At 43.7% G+C, this 22,570-nt stretch overlaps 1 protein-coding gene across 1 annotated transcript in view; it reads left to right on the forward strand.

Moving 5' to 3' along the window:
• The window catches only part of LOC129382731 (decapping and exoribonuclease protein-like), a 62,926-nt gene that overhangs the window by 2,904 nt on the left and 37,452 nt on the right, over positions 1-22,570 (forward strand). The window contains exon 2 of the mRNA XM_055066889.2: positions 8,668-8,897. Within this exon, the coding sequence (XP_054922864.2) occupies positions 8,668-8,897 (230 nt within the window). The remainder of the gene's footprint in view (positions 1-8,667; positions 8,898-22,570) is intronic.

Here is a 22,570-nt window from a genome sequence, read left to right on the forward strand (position 1 = left end):
GTCCAAGTTTTGGGCGCATCAGTCGTGTCTTCATGTCCAGATCACGTGAACGTCCGTACCAAGAACGACCAGGTCTTTTTGTCTATTCTTGAGAAAAAGCGGTCCAATCACTTCTTTGTGGGGTGTATTTTTCTATAGTGACAGCTTATTACCGTCCAGAAACCTATATCAGGAAGATAGGGTGTGGATAACAGAAAACTTTACATTTCGTTACAGCATTATGATTGGCGAGATTTGCTTGCGGAAATTCCCACAAGTAAACTGTATGGATCTTTTATTGCTGTCTACGCACAAATAGTGCACACTATAAAAAGGGTAATCGTCATAAAACAAAACCCGGGTTTCTCTTGGTAAAATGGAAGTATTTTGTCCGTGAAAGCACAAAGAGAATCAGCTTGGGCGCGTTATCGTCATTCCCCTCAAAATAGGTTTCTGCGTGCACTTATAAGATGGCTCGCAATAAAGTTACTGTGGTGCTTAAAGCTTCAAACGAAAACAGTTCCAAAATAAATTTCTGAATCTAATAATATTTCATGTAAAGCATGGTCTCTTAATCAAGTAAGGGGTCGTACGCATGTTCATATGAAACAACTGCTAAAAAATTTGGACCTCCGTCTATTCTGCTAGCGGACCAATTCAACCATTTTTTTTTGTCTGCTGCAACAAAATTTCCTGGTAATACGACCAGTCATCTTCTTGCGCAATCGGTGGCTGAGTCTGCCCTTCTGCCAAAGTGTAATGAAGATGTTCAATATATCCTATTCAACTTCAAACGGTGCAAGTCAGCGGGATTAGATGGCGCGTCTGCGGGCGTTCTTGGCATAAAGTTTGAGACCCTGAAGACTGTTTTGTTAGGAATCATGAACGTCAATAGGGTATAAAGTCTGTAAGCAGGGATAAGGTGCCTCAGAAAGGCTGGCCAATGTTTCGATAGGAGGACCTATCTTTGTCATAGGCAGCCTCGTCATCCTCGGCGTGTTAGTTTTAAAGGGTTAGTGCAGTGACGTCACGTGCGTTTGCTGTCGGCGGTGGTTGGTTATAAAGGGAGAGATTTCAGACGTAATGAACGCTGTCGCCTGACGTCTGTGAGCGTCGTGCCCAAGATGAGCGGACAAGAGCGGGGGAGTGGGAAGGCGGGGAGAAAAGAAAGAAAAGGGGAGAGAAAAAACAGGCGGGTGACACCAAGAGGAAAAAAAAGGGGGGAAAGAACAAGAAAAAAAGGAAGGGGGGCATAGAAGGGCGTTGGGGAAGCGAGAGGTTAGGGAGCATTCAGCGGTGTCGTTGGTGGCATGTTTTTGTGGCATTAGAAGAGCCGGTTAAGCGGTGAGTGCACTAGTAATACAAAAGGAAAAGAAAAAATCCTGAGTTGAAAGCGTGACTTGAGTAGCATAGCAGCAATGCATCAAGTAATTTTGAAGTAGTTAAGATGGCGACAAGGAGTCTGGGATGCAATGTATGGCGTATCTGGACGGCAGCGGCATGGTCTTTCAAGGGCCGTTAGCCCCAGTAGCTCAACGTGGGTGTCGTTACGGCGGTATCCAGAAATCGCGATACCCTGTGTGGCTCCGGCGCCGAAAAAGGTATAATGACATCTCGGACTTAGGAATGTGTTGGTGAGGGTGTTTCCAAAAACATAATAGAAAACAGAAAAATAAAGAAATAGGAGGGGAGGAACCAAAACCGGAATAACAAACAGGATGGTGACGTGCGTAGAAGCGGGCGGGGCCCGGTGTACATGTGAAAAGGGGGTCGTCCAGTTTATATAAACGTAAAAAATTGAGACTGTAATAAATTGAGTGGTAGGCAGGAAATTTTTTTTGAAATGGAGGAATAGGTCAGGTTAAGAATTAAGGTTAGCTGGTGGCCTAATGTGTCTTGTGTCTTGGTTGATATGAGAATTTCAGATTTAAATTACCGCTGTTAATGTTTTAACTTGCCACGTGCGAAATTGATTCCCGTCGAGTGTAGGCAGTTAAACATATGTATGGGGTAGGAGTCTGTATATTTCCTTTCGCGAGGTGAGCGGAAGTTTGTTTGTAGTACATAGAGCCTTGCTTTGTCAAATATATGACCATGTTCATTAAAGTGGTTGGCTTCTGCTTTAGGTAAATTGTGTTTTGTGTCCGCGCGGTGACCGTTGAGTCTTGTATGAATTTTTTGTCCAGTCTCACCTACGTATTGTTTGCTACAAGTGGCACATTCTACAGAGTAGACTACGTTGCTTGATGAGCAGGTGAAAGCCGAAGTTACTTTGTGTGCGTAGTAACTCAAATCATGCCAGTTGGTCTCAAGGGCGCTCTCTTAGTTCCCGCTTTTCAATAGCGAACCGGTTCATTCTGTTACTAAATATAGACCTATTTTCATAGTTTCATGCATTGCTCTGATACTCAAAAATAAAATTTTTCATTTATTAAAAAGCTTCATTGACGCACATAATCTGCTATCGCCAAACCAATATCGATTTACCCCCTGGCGCGGCACTAGGTCAGCGTTAGGTCTACTAAATGATTTTCTAAATAATGCTCTTCAAAACAGCGAATTTTCTCGCCCATTTTTTTTAGACATATCACAAGCTTTTCGTTCCGTGAACTAGATGTTCAACATTGTAAACATCATAGCTATGACTTCAGAGGGCCTTCCTCTCTCATCTTTCCTTGATAATTATTTGCATGGTCGGACTCAAGTTGCAGTAATCAGAAATATTAAAAGGTAGGCCCACACAGCTGTCCAGTTGAGTTCCTCAGGGATCGCTTTTAGCACCCATATTATTTAACTTGCATGTTAATGATCTCACTCAATCCATTCTTAATTGCGCAATTTTTCAGTATGCTGACGATGCGCTTGTAGTACCCCGTCATGCTACTTATGATCAAGCCGTGTCTGAATTACGCCATGAGTTGGAACTGTAATAACTTAATTTCTATCAATCAAAATAAAACTAAACTCGTATGTTTCCGCAATCCCCTTAAACGTATTCCTGTCATCATTCTTTTTATTCATTCTCTTCAGTATAATAATTGCTCCTGAGCTAGACTTGCACACCTTTCAAGCGTCAATATCTGGGTGTTCATTTTGGTTCCACCATGCCTTGGTATAGCCATTTGGCTAGCGTTTGTGAACGGCTGTGCAAAATAGCGCATTTACTAAATTCCATCAAGACATTATGCCCAATTCATGTCAGGAAAATGACAGCTTGTGAATTAGGATAGTGTGTGCTGCGCAATGGAATTTGTTTTTTTTTTACTTTTGTTTAGTGCTTTTGAGCAATAAGGTTGTTTGCTTGCCAAAATCTATATTTAGTGCCGCGATGTATGGCCTTCCAATTCCCAAAAATTGTAGTGTGCTCTCTTCTTTTGCTCACGTGTGCCTTCGTTCAGGCTGTTATATAAAGAAAGTGTTATTCTTATGTACCTGTGGAATACGGAGTTTAGCCTCCCATATATCCCCGCTCGAACATTGCGTCCGCGAGATCATTTCGTTTTGGCGAAAGTGCGGTCTAGATATTGGGTATGCGCTCGTGCATTCTATATTCCAAGTGCTCTGAATGACCTCCCGAATAGCATTTTCTCTTTCGACAGCGACAAAGTCGCTCGCTTATTTTTTATTTGTATGCTTGATTTTTTTTTTTTCGTTTTCTTTCTGCTGACAAAAGGTATTTTCATTATGTGAACCGAGATTGGAGTATGCTCTAACTTGTGCCTTGCTGCCGGGCACTGCCTCACAAGCCATCTGTTGGCTTGGGCAGGCCCATATTACTACCCTGTATATGCACAAATAAGGAAATGTCCCTATTACTATTAAGAGACGCCTCCCGGCAATACTGCACATTTGTGGACTTACTTCTATGCGTGGCCACGCGGGCTGGACAGGCGCTCCAATGAGCACGGCCGCGCACTAGCGTGTTCACCCAAACTGTACTTATTGCCGTAGGCCGGAACAATGCTGGGTTGGAGGCCATACGCCGTTGTGCGCGTCTCGTCTAGCCCGGCGCTTTCCAGAATGCAACGAACTATATCTGCGCTTAAAAAAGGCCTATGCCTTCCGTTGCTCCCTGTTTCAATGGTGTTAACCCCTTGTCGCCAGGTGAAACATACATGATCCGTGAGGTCACTGCAATAGCCCATCAATATTAACATGCCTAGGATGACAAGGCCGCTTTTGACGAAAATAGGTACTCCTATCGAAATGTTGGCCAGCCTTTCTGAGGGACATTATGTCAAACTTCCGAGCACTGGAAGTTCAGAGAGATCGTATAATGCCCCCCTTAACACTACCGGAAAACAATTGAGTACTCACCACTGAGAAAAAAAACAGCACCTGGTCCGGACACAGTACAGTACGCAATGGTTGCTCATCTATCTCCTAATGCAGTTGAAACCTTGCTTCATTTTTTAAAATATAATCTGGGAAACGGGAAAAATGCCGATAGAGTAGAAGAAAGCCATCATCATCCCTGTCTTGAAAGCTGGAAAACCTCCCACAACAGCAACCAGCTACAGGCCTATAGCGCTCACAACTTGCCTCGCAAAGTCTTATGAAGCCATACGTCCTTCAACGTCCTTCAAGATACGTCCTTCAAACGGAAAACCTTCTGGATAACCATCAGTGTGGGTACAAGAAAGGTTGCTCGACAACAAACCACCTAGTGCAGCTAGAACACGAGATACGTGTGGCCTTTCTACATAAGCAATATTGTCTGTTTTCTTCGATCTTGAAAAGGCGTACCACACCGCATGGAGGCTTGGTATCGTAAGGGACTTAGCACATTTAGGAATCCGAGGTAGAATGCTCAAATGTCTAGCCGATTTCATGTCGGACCGAACATTCCAGGTGCGTTTAGGAACGGCGCTGTCACGTGTATTCATTCAGGAAAATGGTGTGCCACAAGGATGCGTATTAAGCACTACATTGTTTGTGGTGAAGATGAACTCGGTCAATAAGATAATTCCTTCCTCAGTAATGCATTCATTATATGTGGATGATCTACAAATTGCGTGTCGTGCATCGAACCTGACATCCTGCGAAAGGCAAATTCAAATTACACTAAACTAACGCAATGGGCGTCTCAAAAAGGTTTTCCTTTCTCAAGTGAAAAAACTATTAGTATTGTCTTCACACAAAAAAGGGGCCTACAACCAGATCCCACCCTTAAGCTACAAGAAGCCACACTACCAGTAAAACAAGAACAAAAGTTTCTGAGTGTTCTGATTGATAAAAAGTTTAACTTCCTGGCACACATAAAGTGCCTTCAAATAAAAACGAACAGTGCACTTAACGTCCTCAAAGTCCTGTCCCGGAAGCGCTGGGGCTCTGACCGTGAATGTCTGCTACGCATGTACCGTACTTTGGTGCACAGCATATTAGATTATGGCAGCATCATATACGGTTCAGCCAGACAGTCTTACGTCCGTCGACTTGAACCAGTTCATAACCTTGGACTGCGACTGGCAAGTGGCGCTTACAGAACATAGCATGTCCATAGTTTGTATGTTGAGTGTAATGAACCTCCTCTACAGCAGCGCAGTGTGCTACTAACATTTTCCCACGTACTAAGAATTCAGTCCTCACCACAACACATGTGCTTCAACATTGTCACACAGTGTAACTCACGCTTACACTGTACAAACAAACCAAACATGATTAAGCCGCTTTTCCTAGGATATGAGGAATATATTCGGGATTTTAACATTCCTCGCGAAGTCCTTCAGGTTGCGAGAACACCACAGCGTTTGCCCCCGTGGCACGATTTCGCACCGGTATGTGATTGGACATTGACAAAATTAAAGAAAAAAGACCCCACACGAACACATTATACAAGAATTCCGCTTTCTACAGGACAAATGTCAAAATTACACGGAATTTACACTGATGGCTCTAAAACAAAAGAACACGTGGGTGTGGGGGCCGTAACAGAACATTGGGAAAGAAGTATTCGTTTGCCACAGCACGCCTCTGTCTACACAGCTGAAGTCTATGCATTAAGGACTGTGGTTAAAAAGATCATCGCTGAAAAACACGAAAACACAATCACGCACACCGATTCGTTAAGCACGTTGAAGGCTCTTCACATGAAATCCGGATGTGAACCGCTGATAGGGGATATCTCAAACATGATAACAGTAAACAAATACGGCCGGTCAATTAGGTTTTGCTGGGTACCAAGCCATGTTGGTATACCGGGTAACGAAGCAGCGGGTAGATGTGCATCAATGGCAGCGCACAAAGACATAATAAACACAACACTTCCATATAAAGATAGTGTCCGTGCCATTAGGAAGGCCTTAACGTCAAAGTGGCAACACGAATGGGACCATTGTACAGAAAACAAGCTACATCTTATTAAACCTGTAATCGACGAGTGGAAATCATGCAGTCACCAGCAACGGTTCTACGAGGTGCTCTTGTGTCGACTTCGAATTGGACACACACATTTGACGCACAATTTCCTCCTCCGAAAAGAAAACCCGCCAACCTGCGAAAAATGCCTTGAACCTTTCAGTCATACACATCCTAATAACATGTCCACACATCGACACATTGAGACGGAGGCTTTTACACAGCCTATATAATTTGAGCACTCGACTACACCCTGCCCTATTACTAGCAGATGACCCCCTAGTGCCATTTGCAAACCTGTACGACTTTTTAGAAAAATCCGGTGATTTACACCAACTACAATGTAAAACAGGTTTACCTACTCTAACGTTGCATTTCATTTTGTCTTGTTTCTGGCGCAGCATGGCCTTAGTTGCCTTTGTGCCATTAAACCCAAACTAACCAACTAACTTATGGCACAGCTCACGAAAGCGTTGGCGTGAAATACGTCAGTATAAAAAGGTTCGTTGAAGACCAGCACAGATCAATCGCACATACTCAGTGACCCATGTCGGCCTCCGAGTTTCATTGAACAACGGAACCTACATAGTCGTGCATCTAATCAACCATGTCGGCGTGAGAGAGATTCGCTGAAGCGCGGCACATGCGAATGTATAAATGCCCGCATAAGACTTGACCCAAGTTCGTACGACGGTTGTTTTCGAACGCTGTTCCTTCAGAACAGAGCAGCCCGATGCGCTACTCATTCGACCATGGACAACGCAGTGACTCACGTAGGGCCGAAGACGGACAGAAAAGGGAAAAAAACTTGCATGTGTAGAGCCAGAATGTCCTCGCCCCATCATTTTCCCTGCTATAAACACTATCAGCATGATTAACATTTAACAACTTGACGTCAATGTTATAACGAAGGCTGTATGACGACGAGGGAATGATTAACGCCCTCACAGGGGCAGGGCGTATGGTTTCACTATGAAGTTATTCGTTAAACGTCTGCAATATTATGTCGCTCAGCGGAACGTGCCAATCAAAAGTAAATGTACCACGTTGTGATTGGGCTGAGTGACTCAGAAGTATTAGGCGATAGCAAACTAATAAGGAAGTAACGGTCATGTTAAATTTCTTTTCATCTCATGCAAGCAAACCAATGCGGAAAACGAACGAAAATGATACCAAAGGATGGTGGCAACGCAACTTTGAAGGTCTTCATAAAACTATGCCTTAAATCCACGCGTTCAAGAGGTGCCTCGTGGTCTTCTGGAACGAGACACAACCTAGAACTCTTCAAAATATGTCCACGTGCATAAAAAGCGCAATTATGTGTGGATACCTTGAAATCGGTAACATGTCATTACGCATAGTTTGAAGTTCGGCATTCCTTTTCTTCAGGACTAACATTTTCTGTCTAGTACATAAAGCGAAGATGTTGAACTGTTGATACAACATAATTTGTCGTATTATGGCCCGTGAATGTTACGTCATTGTGACGATTAAGATGCGGCAGACAAAAAATCGGCGCCAGCAATCCGAGCCGTGTTTCTTGCAATTATTCTTTGTTCACTTCTTTTTTATTGCCATCGGCATCGCTTCAATAAGAACCTTGGCTGCATCATCAGCGTGATTGTCTATTCGGTGGCCTATCTAATATATACCTTCACAAAGAAGTTTTCTTTTGAAAATAGATCCCATGAGCTCTGAAGCCAATTATACCTGAACCATTAGGAATGTTTTCGCTCAATGATATAGCGTGACAGAGTTTGCAGCCTCTAATAAAGCGCGAGTTGTTCACACTGCTTGTAACAGTAATTTAATTGCCTTATTTTTTGCTTTGAGATTGTCTTACAGGAATAATGCTAAGAAGAAAGAGAGGTAAAAAAGAAGACATCAGAAAACGCATCATTTTTTTTATCTATGTGTAAATAAGCCCTCTAAATTACTTTAATGCTTAAGTTGCCTCACGATCGTTTTTTTGTTTGATTTGTAGCTTTCGTTGTCTTTTCTTCAGCGCACTTTACCTCCGATGTGGCCAATTCCGTAGAGGGCAAAAGTATTGAACAACAAAAACAACACGAACATCGCTGTGAGGCACCTTGTCTACTGTTGTACTTCGATGGATATGTAGTTTTCCTGTTCACTGTCATGAACTGCATAAGTCCAGGTTGCTACAATGGATGTGCGCTATTTCGGCTTACAAATTGCTCGGCATCCAGAAAACGGTCGCTGCGTAGATTGTGCCACTTCGCCGCCAATCTTGCTTTGTCCTTGCTCCTACAGTTTTCCTGTGATTATGTATTTCCCCTATGATGAGTACATGTTTTCTTTTGTGCGCAGCCCACGCACGCATTTCGTTTGCAGCCGGTACGCTTTGGCAAAACTTCTGTGCACACCATACGAGGACAGTGAAGGCTGGAGAATAGCGGCTTGTCGGCATAGAGGCATCGTGTACATGCGTACCATTCCTAAGAATGAAGGAGTTGAGCGGCCCCTCGGTGACATTCGCGACAGGGATCGGCATCGCCTGTGCTACTGTGGCAAGAAGTTCCAGCTCCTCATGACCACGGGTGAGTGGTGCCGAGCATCCACTAGAATATTTATGGAACTTAACGTCCTATTTGTTATTACGACATGATGTATTCTTTTCGTGCAGTCAGACAGCAACCAGAAGTACATTTTGTAATGACGCGTAGCATAATATTGAAGACAGTCAAGTACCAATGCGCAGCAGAATTTCCGAATAAATAAGCACTCATGTTTACGTATTTGGTGATGCATTACAGGTGAAAGAAGAGTAAATTTGAAGAGCTTTTCTATCAAAGAATCTGGTTGTTCCAATTCCTTCGTATTAGTTTTTTTTAAATAAAGCCAAATAATGCATTCTTAGGCTAATCTATGGCATATTTACGTCACTAGAAGTAAATATATTATGTGTGGACCGATAGATATTGTGTGCGTATGATTTAAACTAACCATAGCAGTGAACAATCATCGGAAAAAAGTGAACGATGTTAGAATGTCCGCGGAATAGATTTATGAAAGACGTGAGTACAAACATCAAAACACCCAAATATGTCAAAGATATACGTTTCATCCTCGCAAGGCATATATGCACCATGGATACTTTTGATAGTGAATAGGCTTCCAAGATGAAAGGAAATACGCCAGGTACATTTTAGATTTGTAGTGACAGCTCTGCAAGTCCTAGCCTATAAGTGGTACGTGGATACAAGGCTACATCTTAAGCTGTTTTCACGCACTATCCAAACATTTATTTATTGTTGTGTAAAGAGACGAGGGCAGGGTCTACTGCTTCAGCAGGTGTTTGGTGGCTTGCGATACCCCGAAGCCGAGCACCTGGGAGTTGGACCCTCGCTTGCGTAGCCGCGCGCGGCCTTGACGCGTCCGGGGAAATGCGGATCCTGGGGGTGAGTCGATGCCGGGTGCTAGCACCTGCAAGGCCCCTCGGCAGAGGCCGTACACCTCATTGGCTTCTGCTTCTCCTAGGCGGAACCTCCGGAATGACCCACATGAGGGAAATCAGCAGTCGCCTTTTCCTGTCCCCCTTTGCGACGTTTTCCTTTCTCCCATTTTCACATCCTTTCTGTTTCGTATTCTCTTCTCCTCACTTCAAGATTTCCAGGTAACAAGAGTTAACATTGTGTATTATATCCAGCCATGGGTATACTGGGTGTCCCAGTTGACTTGGACCAACATTTTTAAAAAATACCCAAGATATCTAGAAAAATCGTACCCACTGCATAGCCGCGGCAGTCATGCGCACTTACAGCCAGTACTTTTTCATCACAAAATATTATTTGATCAGTTGCTTTTTATAAGTGAACTTTTCAATTATTCCTTGAATCGCAAACATCTCGCTTATAAATTTTTAGGCCACCTTAGGTAACCTTCGAAGCAAGCATTTATTTTGTGCTGAAGTGTGCTTGGTTTTTATTTAGAAAAAAGGGCCTGCAAAATACGAGAAGTATGAAATAAATGCGCGCCGCTACTCAAGCGCCTCCGAGCAACCTTTGGAAGATAATCGGCTGCATTCGTTTATCGCCGCATCGTACAAGACCTCGTAATGCAGGATGGCTCGAGAGGATACGCGACCTAACTAGTATCATGGTGCAATAAGCGTCTGCATCTGCATACGCAAGATGCTGACGCATGTCCCTCACTGGCATCTCGCCTCACCTGATTTTGAAGCTTTTAAGGAATCCACCTACTTATCATGAGATTTTATAAATGATTGTACTATATATCGTGCTGTATTATTCTTTACCGCTTTTATAATTGTCTCTCCTAAAAACTTCATTCCTCAAACTAGTTGCGCATTTAGAACAAGTCCTATCGAAAGTCTATGCGTAGAATCAAATGAGTGGTCACTCCATTTGCATAGAACATACATCAGCTTCACGTATTTTGTCAAAGTGCATTCTAAACAGAAATATTCATGTTCTATAACCGTTAACGACTTGACGCGTGCAATACTTTTTGGTAATCGACCCTCTATGACACTGCCTTTCTCACTGCGTGTGAGAGAACTTGGCGAATAAATTGATGTCTCACTTCTCGAACACTGCCTAACGCCTCCTGCTAAGCTGTTAGAGCCCTGGGAGCGACAGTTGATAGAATGTCATGTAGCGTTGATAGAGGTCACAAAGCGTGCTCCTGAGCTCAAAATCGCGATGTATTTATTCCCGTGAACTTCAATCGAAGCACCCTTGCTCCGAATTCTACACCGACGTGTGAAAGTCACATGCTGGCGTAACATACGCTGCTGTTGGTCCCTCTTTTTCCAACTCAGGCGTATTGAACCATTTAACACGTATATTCATTGCAGATGCCTATGCAGTACTGTCTGGGGTAAAACAGATAAACTAAAACTTCATAGAGGAATAATATTCAGACTCGTTAAGCATAGTAAAAGTGTTATAATTGTTACGGGAAGGAAGAAGTGCGCGTCTATTTACAGATGGCTTTTAATGGCTCAGCCAACAAGCGTAGAGCAGTGATAAAGCTAAACACTTCTTCGTCGTCTCCAAGGCCACCATCATCTTCCCACATTACTGACTGTAGCATCACCCTTGTCGGAAAAAGCACCTTATTGGTGCGGCTCATCGGTCTGAGAAAGGTAAGGTTTCAGACGGCTGACGTGAATAGTCAGAGAGAATTGAAGGCACTGCGGCATCCAGCGGAGACACTTCATATGTGACATGAGTGACCTGGCGAAGGATGCGGTAAGGGCCATAGTACCGTGAGAGGAATTTCTCCGAAAGACCAACACGCCGAGTTGAATACGAAACTAGCACAAGAGCACCTGGTTCGTAGTGCACGTCATGATGGCGCTGGTCGTAACGGCACTTCTGGCATGTCGGTGAAGCAGAAAGACGAATGCGGGCAACCTGGCGTGCTTGGGTTGCTGTGGCTATGACATACTGAGTGTACTCTGTAAGCGAGTTGAGTGTGGTCGAAAGGAGAGTCTCCAAATGCAAAGTCGGCTCACGGCCGAAGAGGGGATAGAAGGGTGAATAGCCAGCTGTGTCGTGGCGCGAGCAATTGTAGGCGAACGTGACGAATGGTAGAGCAATTTCCAGTCGCGATGATCGGAGGAAACATACATTGCTAACATGTCGGGTAATATGCGGTTCAGATGTTCGGTAAGACCATTAGTTTGAGGATGGTAAGCGGTAGTAAGTTTGTGTATAGTAGCACATGATCGAAGTAGGTCGTCTATGACTTTGACAAGAAAGTATCTGCCGCTATCGTTGAGGAGTTGACGAGGTGTACCGTGGTTCAGGATAACCTCGTGAAGCAAGAAATCAGCGACGTCTGTGGCGCAGCTGGTCGGTAGGGCCCTTGTAATGGCATAGCGAGTTGTAGAGTTCGTAGCGACGGCAATCCACCTGTTTCCGTCATTTGCTATAGGGAATGGTCCGAGATCAACGCCAACGCGAAAAAAAGTGTCGGCCGGTGTATCGAAAGGCTGCAGCAGTCCGGCAGGAGGCACAGCTGGTCTTTTCCGGCGTTGACACGACTCACACGCGGCAACATAGCGCCGGACGGAGCAGTTGAGACAGGGCCAGAAAAACCGTCGCCGAATTTGGTCATAGGTTCGCGTGACGCCATGGTGTCCAGCTGTGGGAACGTCGTGCAGTTGCTGCAGTACAATGGGTCGTAGATGAGGCGGAATGACGGTTAGGAGCTCGTGTCCGTCGGGGTGCATGTTGCGGCGGTATAGGATGCCATTTTGTAGTACGAACATGTGAAGCGATGGGCGTTCGATAATGGGGCGTAACGACTCATCGCGTCGTTGTTCAGCGCCAATGTCTTGCAAGGCAGAGAGCGAAAGAACGCAGATCAGTGCGACATCCACTAAACCGTCCGGTACATCGACGGGATGACGAGACAGGCAGTCGGCGTCCTGGTGTAGACGACCCGACTTGTATACTACAGTGCATGTGTATGCCTGCAGCCTTAGGGCCCAGTGACCGAGGTGTCCGGTGGAGTTCTTGAGGGAAGAAAGCCAACAAAGGGCGTGGTGGTCGGTTGTAACTGTAAATGGTCAGCCATATATGTAGGGTCGGAACTTGCCCACCGCCCAAATGAGGGCGCGACACTCGCGTCAGTAATCGAGTAATTGCGCTCTGCGGGAGATAGGAGGCGGCTGGCGTAAGCAATGACGCGGTCATGCCCACATTGGCGTTGAGCTAAAACTGCGGTGATGCCGTAGCCACTGGCGTCAGTGCGGATTTCTGTCGGAGCGGAGGCGTCAAAATGGGCAAGAACAGGAGATGTGGTGAGCAGCGTGATGAGCTGCGAGAAAGAAGACGCTTGTGCAGAGCCCTCGCTAAAAAGGAACGTCTTTCTTCAGGAGGTCAGTCAGAGGACGGGCCACATGGGCGAAATTTTGCACAAACTTGCGGAAGTAAGACTAAAGGGCAATAAAGCGGCGAAGATGTTTGACACAAGTTGGTACGGGGAAATTCTGCACAGCGTAAACTTTAGCGGGGTCGGGGCGAATGCCTGACGAATCGACGAGGTGTCCCAGCATGGCTATTTGGCGGTGACTGAAGTGGCACTTGGACGAGTTGAGCTGCAAGCCAGCGGTGCGAAAAACGGAAAGAAAAGATGAGTCTTTCAAGATGCGTCGCGAATGTTGAAGAGAATACGATCATCATCATCATCATCAGCCTGGTTACGCCCACTGCAGGGCAAAGGCCTCTCCCATACTTCTCCAACTGCTCCGATCATGTACTAATTGTGGCCATGTTGACCCTCCAAACTTCCTAATCTCATCTGCCCACCTAACTTTCTGTCGCCCCCTGCTACGCTTCCCTTCCCTCGGAATCCAGTCCGTAACCCTTAATGACCATCGGTTATCTTCCCTCCTCATTACATGTCCTGCCCATGCCCATTTCTTTTTCTTGATTTCAACTAAGATGTCATCAATGCGCGTTTGTTTCCTCACCCAATCTGCTCTTTTCTTATCCCTTAATGTTACACCTATCATTCTTCTTTCCATAGCTCGTTGCGTCGTCCTCAATTTAAGTAGAACCCTTTTCGTAAGCCTCCAGGTTTCTGCCCCGTACGTGAGTACTGGTAAGACACAGCTGTTATAAACTTTTCTCTTGAGGGATAATGGCAACCTGTGGTTCATGATCTGAGAATGCCTGCCAAACGCACCCCAGCCAAATCTTATTCTTCTGATTATTTCAGTCTCATGATCCGGATCCGCCGTCACTACCTGCCCTAAGTAGATGTATTCCCTTACCATTTCCAGTGCCTCGTTACCTATCGTAAACTGCTGTTCTCTTCCGAGACTGTTAAACATTGCTTTATTTTTCTGCAGATTAATTTTCAGACCCACTCTTCTGCTTTGCCTCTCCAGGTCAGTGAGCATGCATTGCAATTGGTCCCTTGAGTTACTAAGCAAGGCAATATCATCAGTGAATCGCAAGTTACTAAGGTATTCTCCATTAACTTTTATCCCCAATTCTTCCCACTCCAGGTCTCTGAATACCTCCTGTGAACACGTTGTGAATAGCATTGGAGAGATCGTATCTCCCTGCCTGACGCCTTTCTTCATTGGGATTTTGTTGCTTTTTTTATGGAGGACTACGGTGGCTGTGGAGCCGCTATAAATGTCTATCAGTATTTTTACATACGGCTCGTCTACACCCTGATTCCGTAATGCCTCCACGACTGCTGAGGTTTTGACAGAATGAAACGCTTTCTCGTAATCAATGAAAGCTATATATAAGGGGTGGTTATATTCCGCACATTTCTCTATCACCTGATTGATAGTGTGAATATGGTCTATTGTTGAGTAGCCTTTACGGAATCCTGCCTGGTCCTTTGCATGACAGAAGTCGAAGGTGTTCCTGATTCTATTTGCGATTACCTTAGTATATAGTTTGTAGGCAACTGACAGTAAGCTGATCGGTCTATAATTTTTCAAGTCTTTGGCGTCGCCTTTCTTATGGATTAGGATTCTGTTAGCGTTCTTCCAAGATTCCGGTACGCTCGAGGTCATGAGGCATTGCCTATACAGGGTGGCCAGTTTCTCTTGAACAATCTGCCCACCGTCCTTCAACAAATCTGCTGTTACCTGATCCTCCCCAGCTGCCTTCCCCATTTCCATAGCTCCCAAGGCTTTCTTTACTTCTTCCGACGTTACCTGTGGGAGTTTGAATTCCTCTAGACCATTCTCTCTTCCATTATCGTCGGGGGTGCCACTGGTACTGCATAAATTTCTATAGAACTCCTCAGCCACTTAAACTATCTCATGAATATTAGTAATGGTATTGCCGGCTTTGTCTCTTAACGCATACATCTGATTCTTGCCAATTCGTAGTTTTTTCTTCACTTCTTTTAGGCTTCCTCCATTCCTGAGAGCATGTTCAATTCTATTCATATTGTACTTCCTTATGTTAGCTGTCTTACGCTTGTTGATTAAATTCGAAAGTTCTGCCTGTTCTATTCTAGCTTTAGGATTAGAGGCTTTCATACATTGGCTTTTCTTGATCAGATCTTTCGTCTCCTGCGATAGCTTACTGGTATCCTGTCTAACGGAGTTACCACCGACTTCTATTGCACACTCCTTAATGATGCCCACAAGATTGTCGTTCATTGCTTCAACACTAAGGTCCTCTTTCTGAGTTAAAGCCGAGTACCTGTTCTGTAGCTTGATCTGGAATTCCTCAATTTCCCTCTTACCGCTAACTGATTGATCGGCTTCTTATGTACCAGTTTCTTCCGTTCCCTCCTCAGGTCTAGCCTTATTCGAGTTCTCACCATCCTATGGTCACTGCAGCGCACCTTGCTGAGCACGTCCACATCTTGTATGATGCCAGGGTTAGCGCAGAGTATGAAGTCTATTTCATTTCTAGTCTCGCCGTTCGGGCTCCTCCACGTCCACTTTCGGCTATCCCGCTTGCGGAAGAAGGTATTCATTATCCGCATATTATTCTGTTCCGCAAACTCTACTAATAACTCTCCTCTACTATTCCTAGTGCCTATGCAATATTTCCCCACTGCCTTATCTCCAGCGTGCTTTTTGCCTACCTTGGCATTGAAGTCGCCCATCAGTATAGTGTGTTTTGTTTTCACTCTACCTATCGTCGATTTCACGTCCTCATAGAAGCTTTCGGCTTCCTTTTCATGACTGGATGTAGGGGCGTAGACCTGTACAACCTTCATTTTGTACCTCTTAAGTTTTACAACAAGACCTGCCACCCTCTCGTTAATGCTATAGAATTCCTGTATGTTACCAGCTATATTCTTATTAATCAGGAAGCCGACTCCTGGTTCTCGTCTCTCCGCTAAGCTCCGGTAGCACAGGACGTGCCCGCTTTTTAGCACTGTATATGCTTCTTTTGGCCTCCTAACTTCACTGAGCCCTATTATATCCCACTTACTGTCCTCTAATTCCTCCAATAGCACTGCTAGAATGGCCTCACTAGATAACGTTCTAGCGTTAAACGTTGCCAGGTTCATATTCCAATGGCGGCCTGTCCGGTCTAAGCTCACGCACGAGTAAATATTTTCAGTTCCAATAAAATGCGCTTCACCATTTATTGGAAATGCAGACGTCTAATTAACAACCTAGGCGTCATCAAAGACATCTTAAATAAGTTATCGGCTGTAGTATTCTGCGTTCAAGAAACGAAGTTAGGCCCCAAGAATTCTCATTTTCTTAACGGTTTTACTTTCGTACGAAAGGAGCGCGAACACTGCAGCCGTGTATCAGGAGGTCTCGCTATTGTTCAAGGCCGCTACTTCACACCGAACTGTATGTTAAACTCGCTGCACGAGGCTGCAGCCGTTGCCGTTTTATCGCATAAAACTGTCACCATCTGTTCACATTAGATTCCACCACATACCCTTTCACAACCCGATACCTTGAAAATTGAACAGACCAATTGCCCTGCATTTTGTTTTATTAGGAGATATTAATGCTCATTGCAATCTTCGGGACACAGATAAAGCAGATCTAAGAGGGTGACTGATCAAAGATTTTATCTTACAAATTACATTTGTCATAGCAACTCATGCGCTCCAGCATATTTGTCACCCAGCTCTCTTAATCTTAGTTGCCATCATTTTGCCTTTGGCACCCGTTCTGTTTTACCGATTGTAAATGGCAAGTACTGGACACCTCAAATGGCAACCTGCCATAATCAAAATATTATCACCTCTACCCATAATACCCTACAAGCCGCACCGTTGGAAACTGAAATAGCAGATCGTTTTAACAGATCTAAGCATTGGTGAAGTCAATGAAAATTTTACTTAGTGCACAACTGCCACAGCTGGAAAAGCTATTCCTCAATCTTCTAGCATTATTCGGAAAAAGCTCAATCACTGGTGGACATAAGAATGCACGGGAGCAAACAAGCTGCAAAATAAGGACTGGGGCATCTAGCGTCGATAACCAACCCGTCGCAACTTCCTGAATATAAAACAAGCGAAAGCCAGATAGATCTGGAGACAAGCCGAAATGTTGTCGTGGCAGAAATACGTATCGATAATCAATAGTGCCGTCACATTCGATAACATGTTGGAGCACTTCAGGAAGTTTAGGTAGGTCTACTCATCATACACGATGGCCTTGCTTACACCTTCACGCACCCATGTAACACTACAGAAAGAAGCGAATACACTTGGAGAGTACTTTTATACAGTCTCAAGCTCTGTAAACTATTCAAACACGTTCTTGAGATACGATCAGTCAGCCGGAAAGGTGAAATTACCATCAGCTTTTAAGAATATTACGCTCCATTCACTTTCCAGGAATTAAACCAGGTACTCTGTGCTGGTAAAAAAATTTAACTGGGTCCTGACGGCATTCATCATTCCATGCTGGCAGACTTCTCCCAAGCACCGGTGGATGTACTCCTCAATTTATTCAATAAGATATATGAATATGCAATGATGTCAAAAGATAGAAAAATGCAATATTCTTGATTTTGTTAAAGGAAGGAAAATCGCCCACATTTCGAAGAAACTTTGAACCCATCGCTTTGAGAAACTGTGTGGCTGAATCGTAGGGAAGTTTCGTACAGGCGAGATGGCCATTTATTGTTGAAACGCATAACTTAATTTTCATCGATGTGGCTTTAAGGAAGGCTGTTCAACGACTGACCACTTCGTCCGACTGCACAAACAGCACTTTATAAAAGTTTTCTTTGATATTGAAGGAACGTATGACACTAGTTGTAGATTTGCACTCTTACGTCCCCACGCAATTTGAGGAATCCGTGGCAAACCTTTGAACTGTCTCGCAGACTTTATGTCCAAATGAACATTCGAAATCGCTCTAGTCACTGCGCTCTGGCGCATATTCGTCCAGGAACAGGACGTTATACGAGGTTGAGTACTTAGCACAACATTGCTTATTGGATAAAATGAACTCCAGTAACAAAGTAATTTCCTCGCCTGTTATGTACTCCGTATACGTCGACGATCTCCAAATAATATATCACGCGTCATTTACCCACATGTGAAAGACAGTTCCAGATGACAATAAATAAACTATTAGAATGGGCTGGCAAAAATACCTCTAACTTCACACAAGAAACAGTTACAGCGCTATTTTCGCAAAAACGAGAACACTTGGACCCGATCCCAAAACTTATGATGTGATGCTGCCGGTAAAATAAGAAATCGCATTCTATGGAGTGACTTTTGATCGGATATTAACTTTTTGGCGCACATAAATAGGACAAAAATTCAGACAAATAGGGTGCTGCACATTTTGAAAGTGTTGCCTCATAAGCACTGGGGTTCCGACCGAACGTGCCTTTTACGTGTTTATTGATCACTTGTGCGTAGCCTTCTGGCCTGGGTTACTAGTTTATGGCTCAGCCAGACAGTCACGCATACGACGACTTAATCCAGCACATAATCTGGTATGGCAACTGGCAAGTGGTGCTTACAGATCGCCTGTCCAAGGTTCATACGTTGACTTTAATGAACTTCCCTTACAGCAGCGAAAAGCTTTACTCACCCTTTCCTACGTGCTCAGAATTCAGTCATAATCACATCACATATGCAACAACAACGTCACTGCAAGAAACTAACGATTACACTACACAAGTAAACCGAACATAATTAGACCGCTTGTCTTGGGATATGAGGAATACTGTCGTGGTTGACATGCGCCACGATGTTCGCCTGGTTACTAAAGAGCCAGAACATTGATACGGACAGAGCCACTAACACATATAAAGAGACCCGCAAGAACACGTTATACAAGATTTCCGTGCTCTTCAGGAGAAATGTAAAGATTACGTGAAATTTTGGACAGATAGTTCTAAGACACTAATACGTGGGCGTGGGGGCCTTAACGGAAAATTCGGAAGCACTTGAATAGAGCAGCATGCCTAGGTTTTCACTCTTGCTGTTTATCCTGTATGGACTCTAGTTAAAAAAGTTATCACTGACAAGCAAGAAAATACAATCATATACATTGATTCGTTAAGTACCCTGAAGGTTCTGAATCGTAAATCCGAGTGTGAATCCCTGGTAGCGGATATTTTACACATGGTGACATGCAACAAATACGGCAGACCAATTCGTTTCTGCTGAATCAGACAATGAGGCAAAGATAGCTGCGCATCCATGGCAGCGAAGAAAGCCATAACGGATACAGCACTTCCCTACAAAGATAGTATCCGAGCGGTTCGGACGGCCTTTAAGTTAAAATGGAGACATGAAAGGGACTCTTGCACAAAGAAGCTACATCTTACTAAACCCGTGCATGGCGAGTGGAAGTCTTGTAATCACCAGGAACAGTTCATTGCAGTAATTGTTTGCCATCTACTTGTCGGGCGCACACACCCAACACACTATTTTTTTTTTTGCTTACAAAAGACCTACCAAGCTACGAGAGACCAAGAACCGCTAACCTTAATGCACATCTTACTGACATGTACACATCTTGAAACACAGACAAAAACTGTTGCACAATTTATATAATATACACGTTAATTTGCGCCCTGCCTTAGGTTTAGAAGACGACACACTAGTGCGATTACCTGAGCCACATAAGTTTTTAGATGACACCGGTTATTTACACAAGCTATAGGACACAGCTTTTACTGTTTTTCAATTGGATTTGAAAAGATCTTGTGTGTGGTTCAGCATAGCGTGGGCCGCTCTTGCGCCACTAAACCCTATTTTACTAATTTATTACATATATGCTTTATGCAGTTTGCAGTGACTGTTTTTAGGCACATTTACAGCTCTGTCACAGCCACTTCTCAAGTCTTCACTCCACTTCGAGATTATTAACACTGACCTCGAGCTCTTTGCCCATGCTTGGCCCTTGTGCCACAAAATACTACATTCATCATCACCTTTCTTACGAAAGAAACTGCAAATCCACTGGCAATGCTTCTTGGACCTTTGAACTAATAATGAGCTTAACCTGAATAAATCAGTTTGGTTTTTGCCCTCATGACAGAAAACGCAATGACTTGATATCCTGTTTTGTCTACTCAGGATAGGACGCAAGTATGGCACCCATATTTTTCTGCTGATTGGTGATAAGCCTCCAACATGGGGTAAATGTAGTCGGAGACTCACAGACCTCTATGGGATCCTGGAGTGTCGGGAAGCTGAAGCTGAGGGAAAGAAACATTTTGTTCTAGCATACCACTATCACATCCCTCTACATCCCGTAAAGTTTCTTGGCTTAGAACCATCTTTTAACATGGAAGAAGTTCTAGGATCGTCTAATGAGGCTGCGCTTCATTTTCTTAGTCGAAGAAATTCGTAGTACGTCCTCTCGCCTGAGGGTGGTGCTGTGAGCTTTTCGAATAGCGCATGCCTCCAGGCCCTTAGTTTCAAGGGCTCTGTTAAGGCAGTAGTGCTTCTGGCAAATTTGCACCAATGAAATATTTAAGTTTAAGATATTATGTATCAGTAATGTCACTTTTATTTTCATTGCAGCTTCATTTGTCATTGCCATAATCCGATTGCTTATATATTTACACATATTTACAGCGTCTTATTTTAAGGCACCTATACAACTACGTCACGTCGATTTCTCTTAGCTCATCACTACATTGCCAAATCAACACTAGCTTGGAGCTCTTTTGCGATACTTGGCCCTTTCACTACGAAAACACCAAATTATTCATCATCATAAGTCACAGACAACTCAATGTCAAATATACAGTTCTCTCCAAAGTGGAAACCAGTGCTAGCCATCAGAATACGTCTACCTATTTTCACTTAGCCACTATCGACTGTTCTTAGTATTATTATTAAAACCTGAATAGCAAATTATCACGGCTTAGTAAGAGACGGGAAAGCCGGGGTAGAGGACGTGTAAAAGCACTTTATAAGAGCAGTGAACGCGACGTCGTTGTCCTATGTTTTTCTGCCCGCGCGCTACTTCAGCACCGTTTTCATTGCCTGGCACATACTAGCGCCGACCATATAAGACGCGGCAATAGACAGAGAAACAAGTTTGATTTCAATTTAGCCAACACAAGCTTATGCGTAATTACTGTTTTCTTCAAAAAAGAAAAAAAACACAGGTTTCTCAAGATTAGTCCAAATCTCGCATCGAACAAATGGACATATTTTTATAGTGCCAAAAGGAGTCCTGGGAAACGATTGCTTTTATGTTAGTAAGAGCCAAGAAATGCTTACCCACTATATGCAGACATGCATAAATGCATGGATGTAACAGCTTTGAACAAGAAGCATCGTAAAAATGTGTGCAGAAGACTGCTCTGCGGATAAAAATTATATCCTACTGCATGTAGTTTCACTGAGATGTACAGCGCACGAACTATAAATAAAGAAAAACTGGCCGAGGCATACCAAGCTTGTTCTGATATCGGTTGTTGATCGGCACTCCCGATCGTTCCCAGTATGCAGGGTAGAGTACTCTTTCCGAGTGCGCAGTGAATAGCTTTGGAGAGATCGCGTCTTGATGCCTAACAGAGACTTAAGGTAACTATTGTCTATGTATATATTGCCAATATACTCGTGTATGCTTCACGTACGCCTTGATTATGTAAAGCCTCTATGACTGATGGTATCTCTACTCAATAAAATGCCTCTTCATTATCTGCGACTCATTTAGAGAAGTTGGTTGCACTGTGTAGAATCTTCAATTACCTGATTAATGCACATGGATCACATATGATGAATAGAGCTATCTCATTTTATGTTTTATGGCCTAAATTACAAATTGATGTTCTATTTAAGCATGAGCTCATTTTGTAACAAGTTTGTACCTACAGCACAATTTACCTTTTCGCAAACGGTTAAGCCCAACTCAACTTAGAAATGTGATGACTTAATCTGTTACGAAACTGATAACAAGGTTGTCATCATAGACTGGTGTGTAATCTTAAAACCGTTTCCGACAACTATAATCTGTTGATTCCTAAATTGTTCGATATGGGTTTATGGGTACTTACGTTAATTTTCTCAGAACAGTATGAATTAATTGGTCTCACTGCGTACGTATAGAAAGAATATTTTGTCCATGGATGACGATTAACTCCGGAGTGTCGCATGGATCAACCTTGGGTGCTCTTTCATTGAAAATTTAAATTACCGATCTTTCAACGATACTGACAAAATACATTTTTTAAATAAATGGATGAGACGACACTGACCCTGTCGATTCAATCTATAAAAAGGGTGCTACAAAATTTATTTAATTCACCACTTGCTTAGTGGTACATACGAAACACAGTCTACATGAATG

This window comes from Dermacentor andersoni, chromosome 6, assembly GCF_023375885.2.
Source record: "Dermacentor andersoni chromosome 6, qqDerAnde1_hic_scaffold, whole genome shotgun sequence".
Lineage (NCBI taxonomy): Eukaryota > Metazoa > Arthropoda > Arachnida > Ixodida > Ixodidae > Dermacentor > Dermacentor andersoni.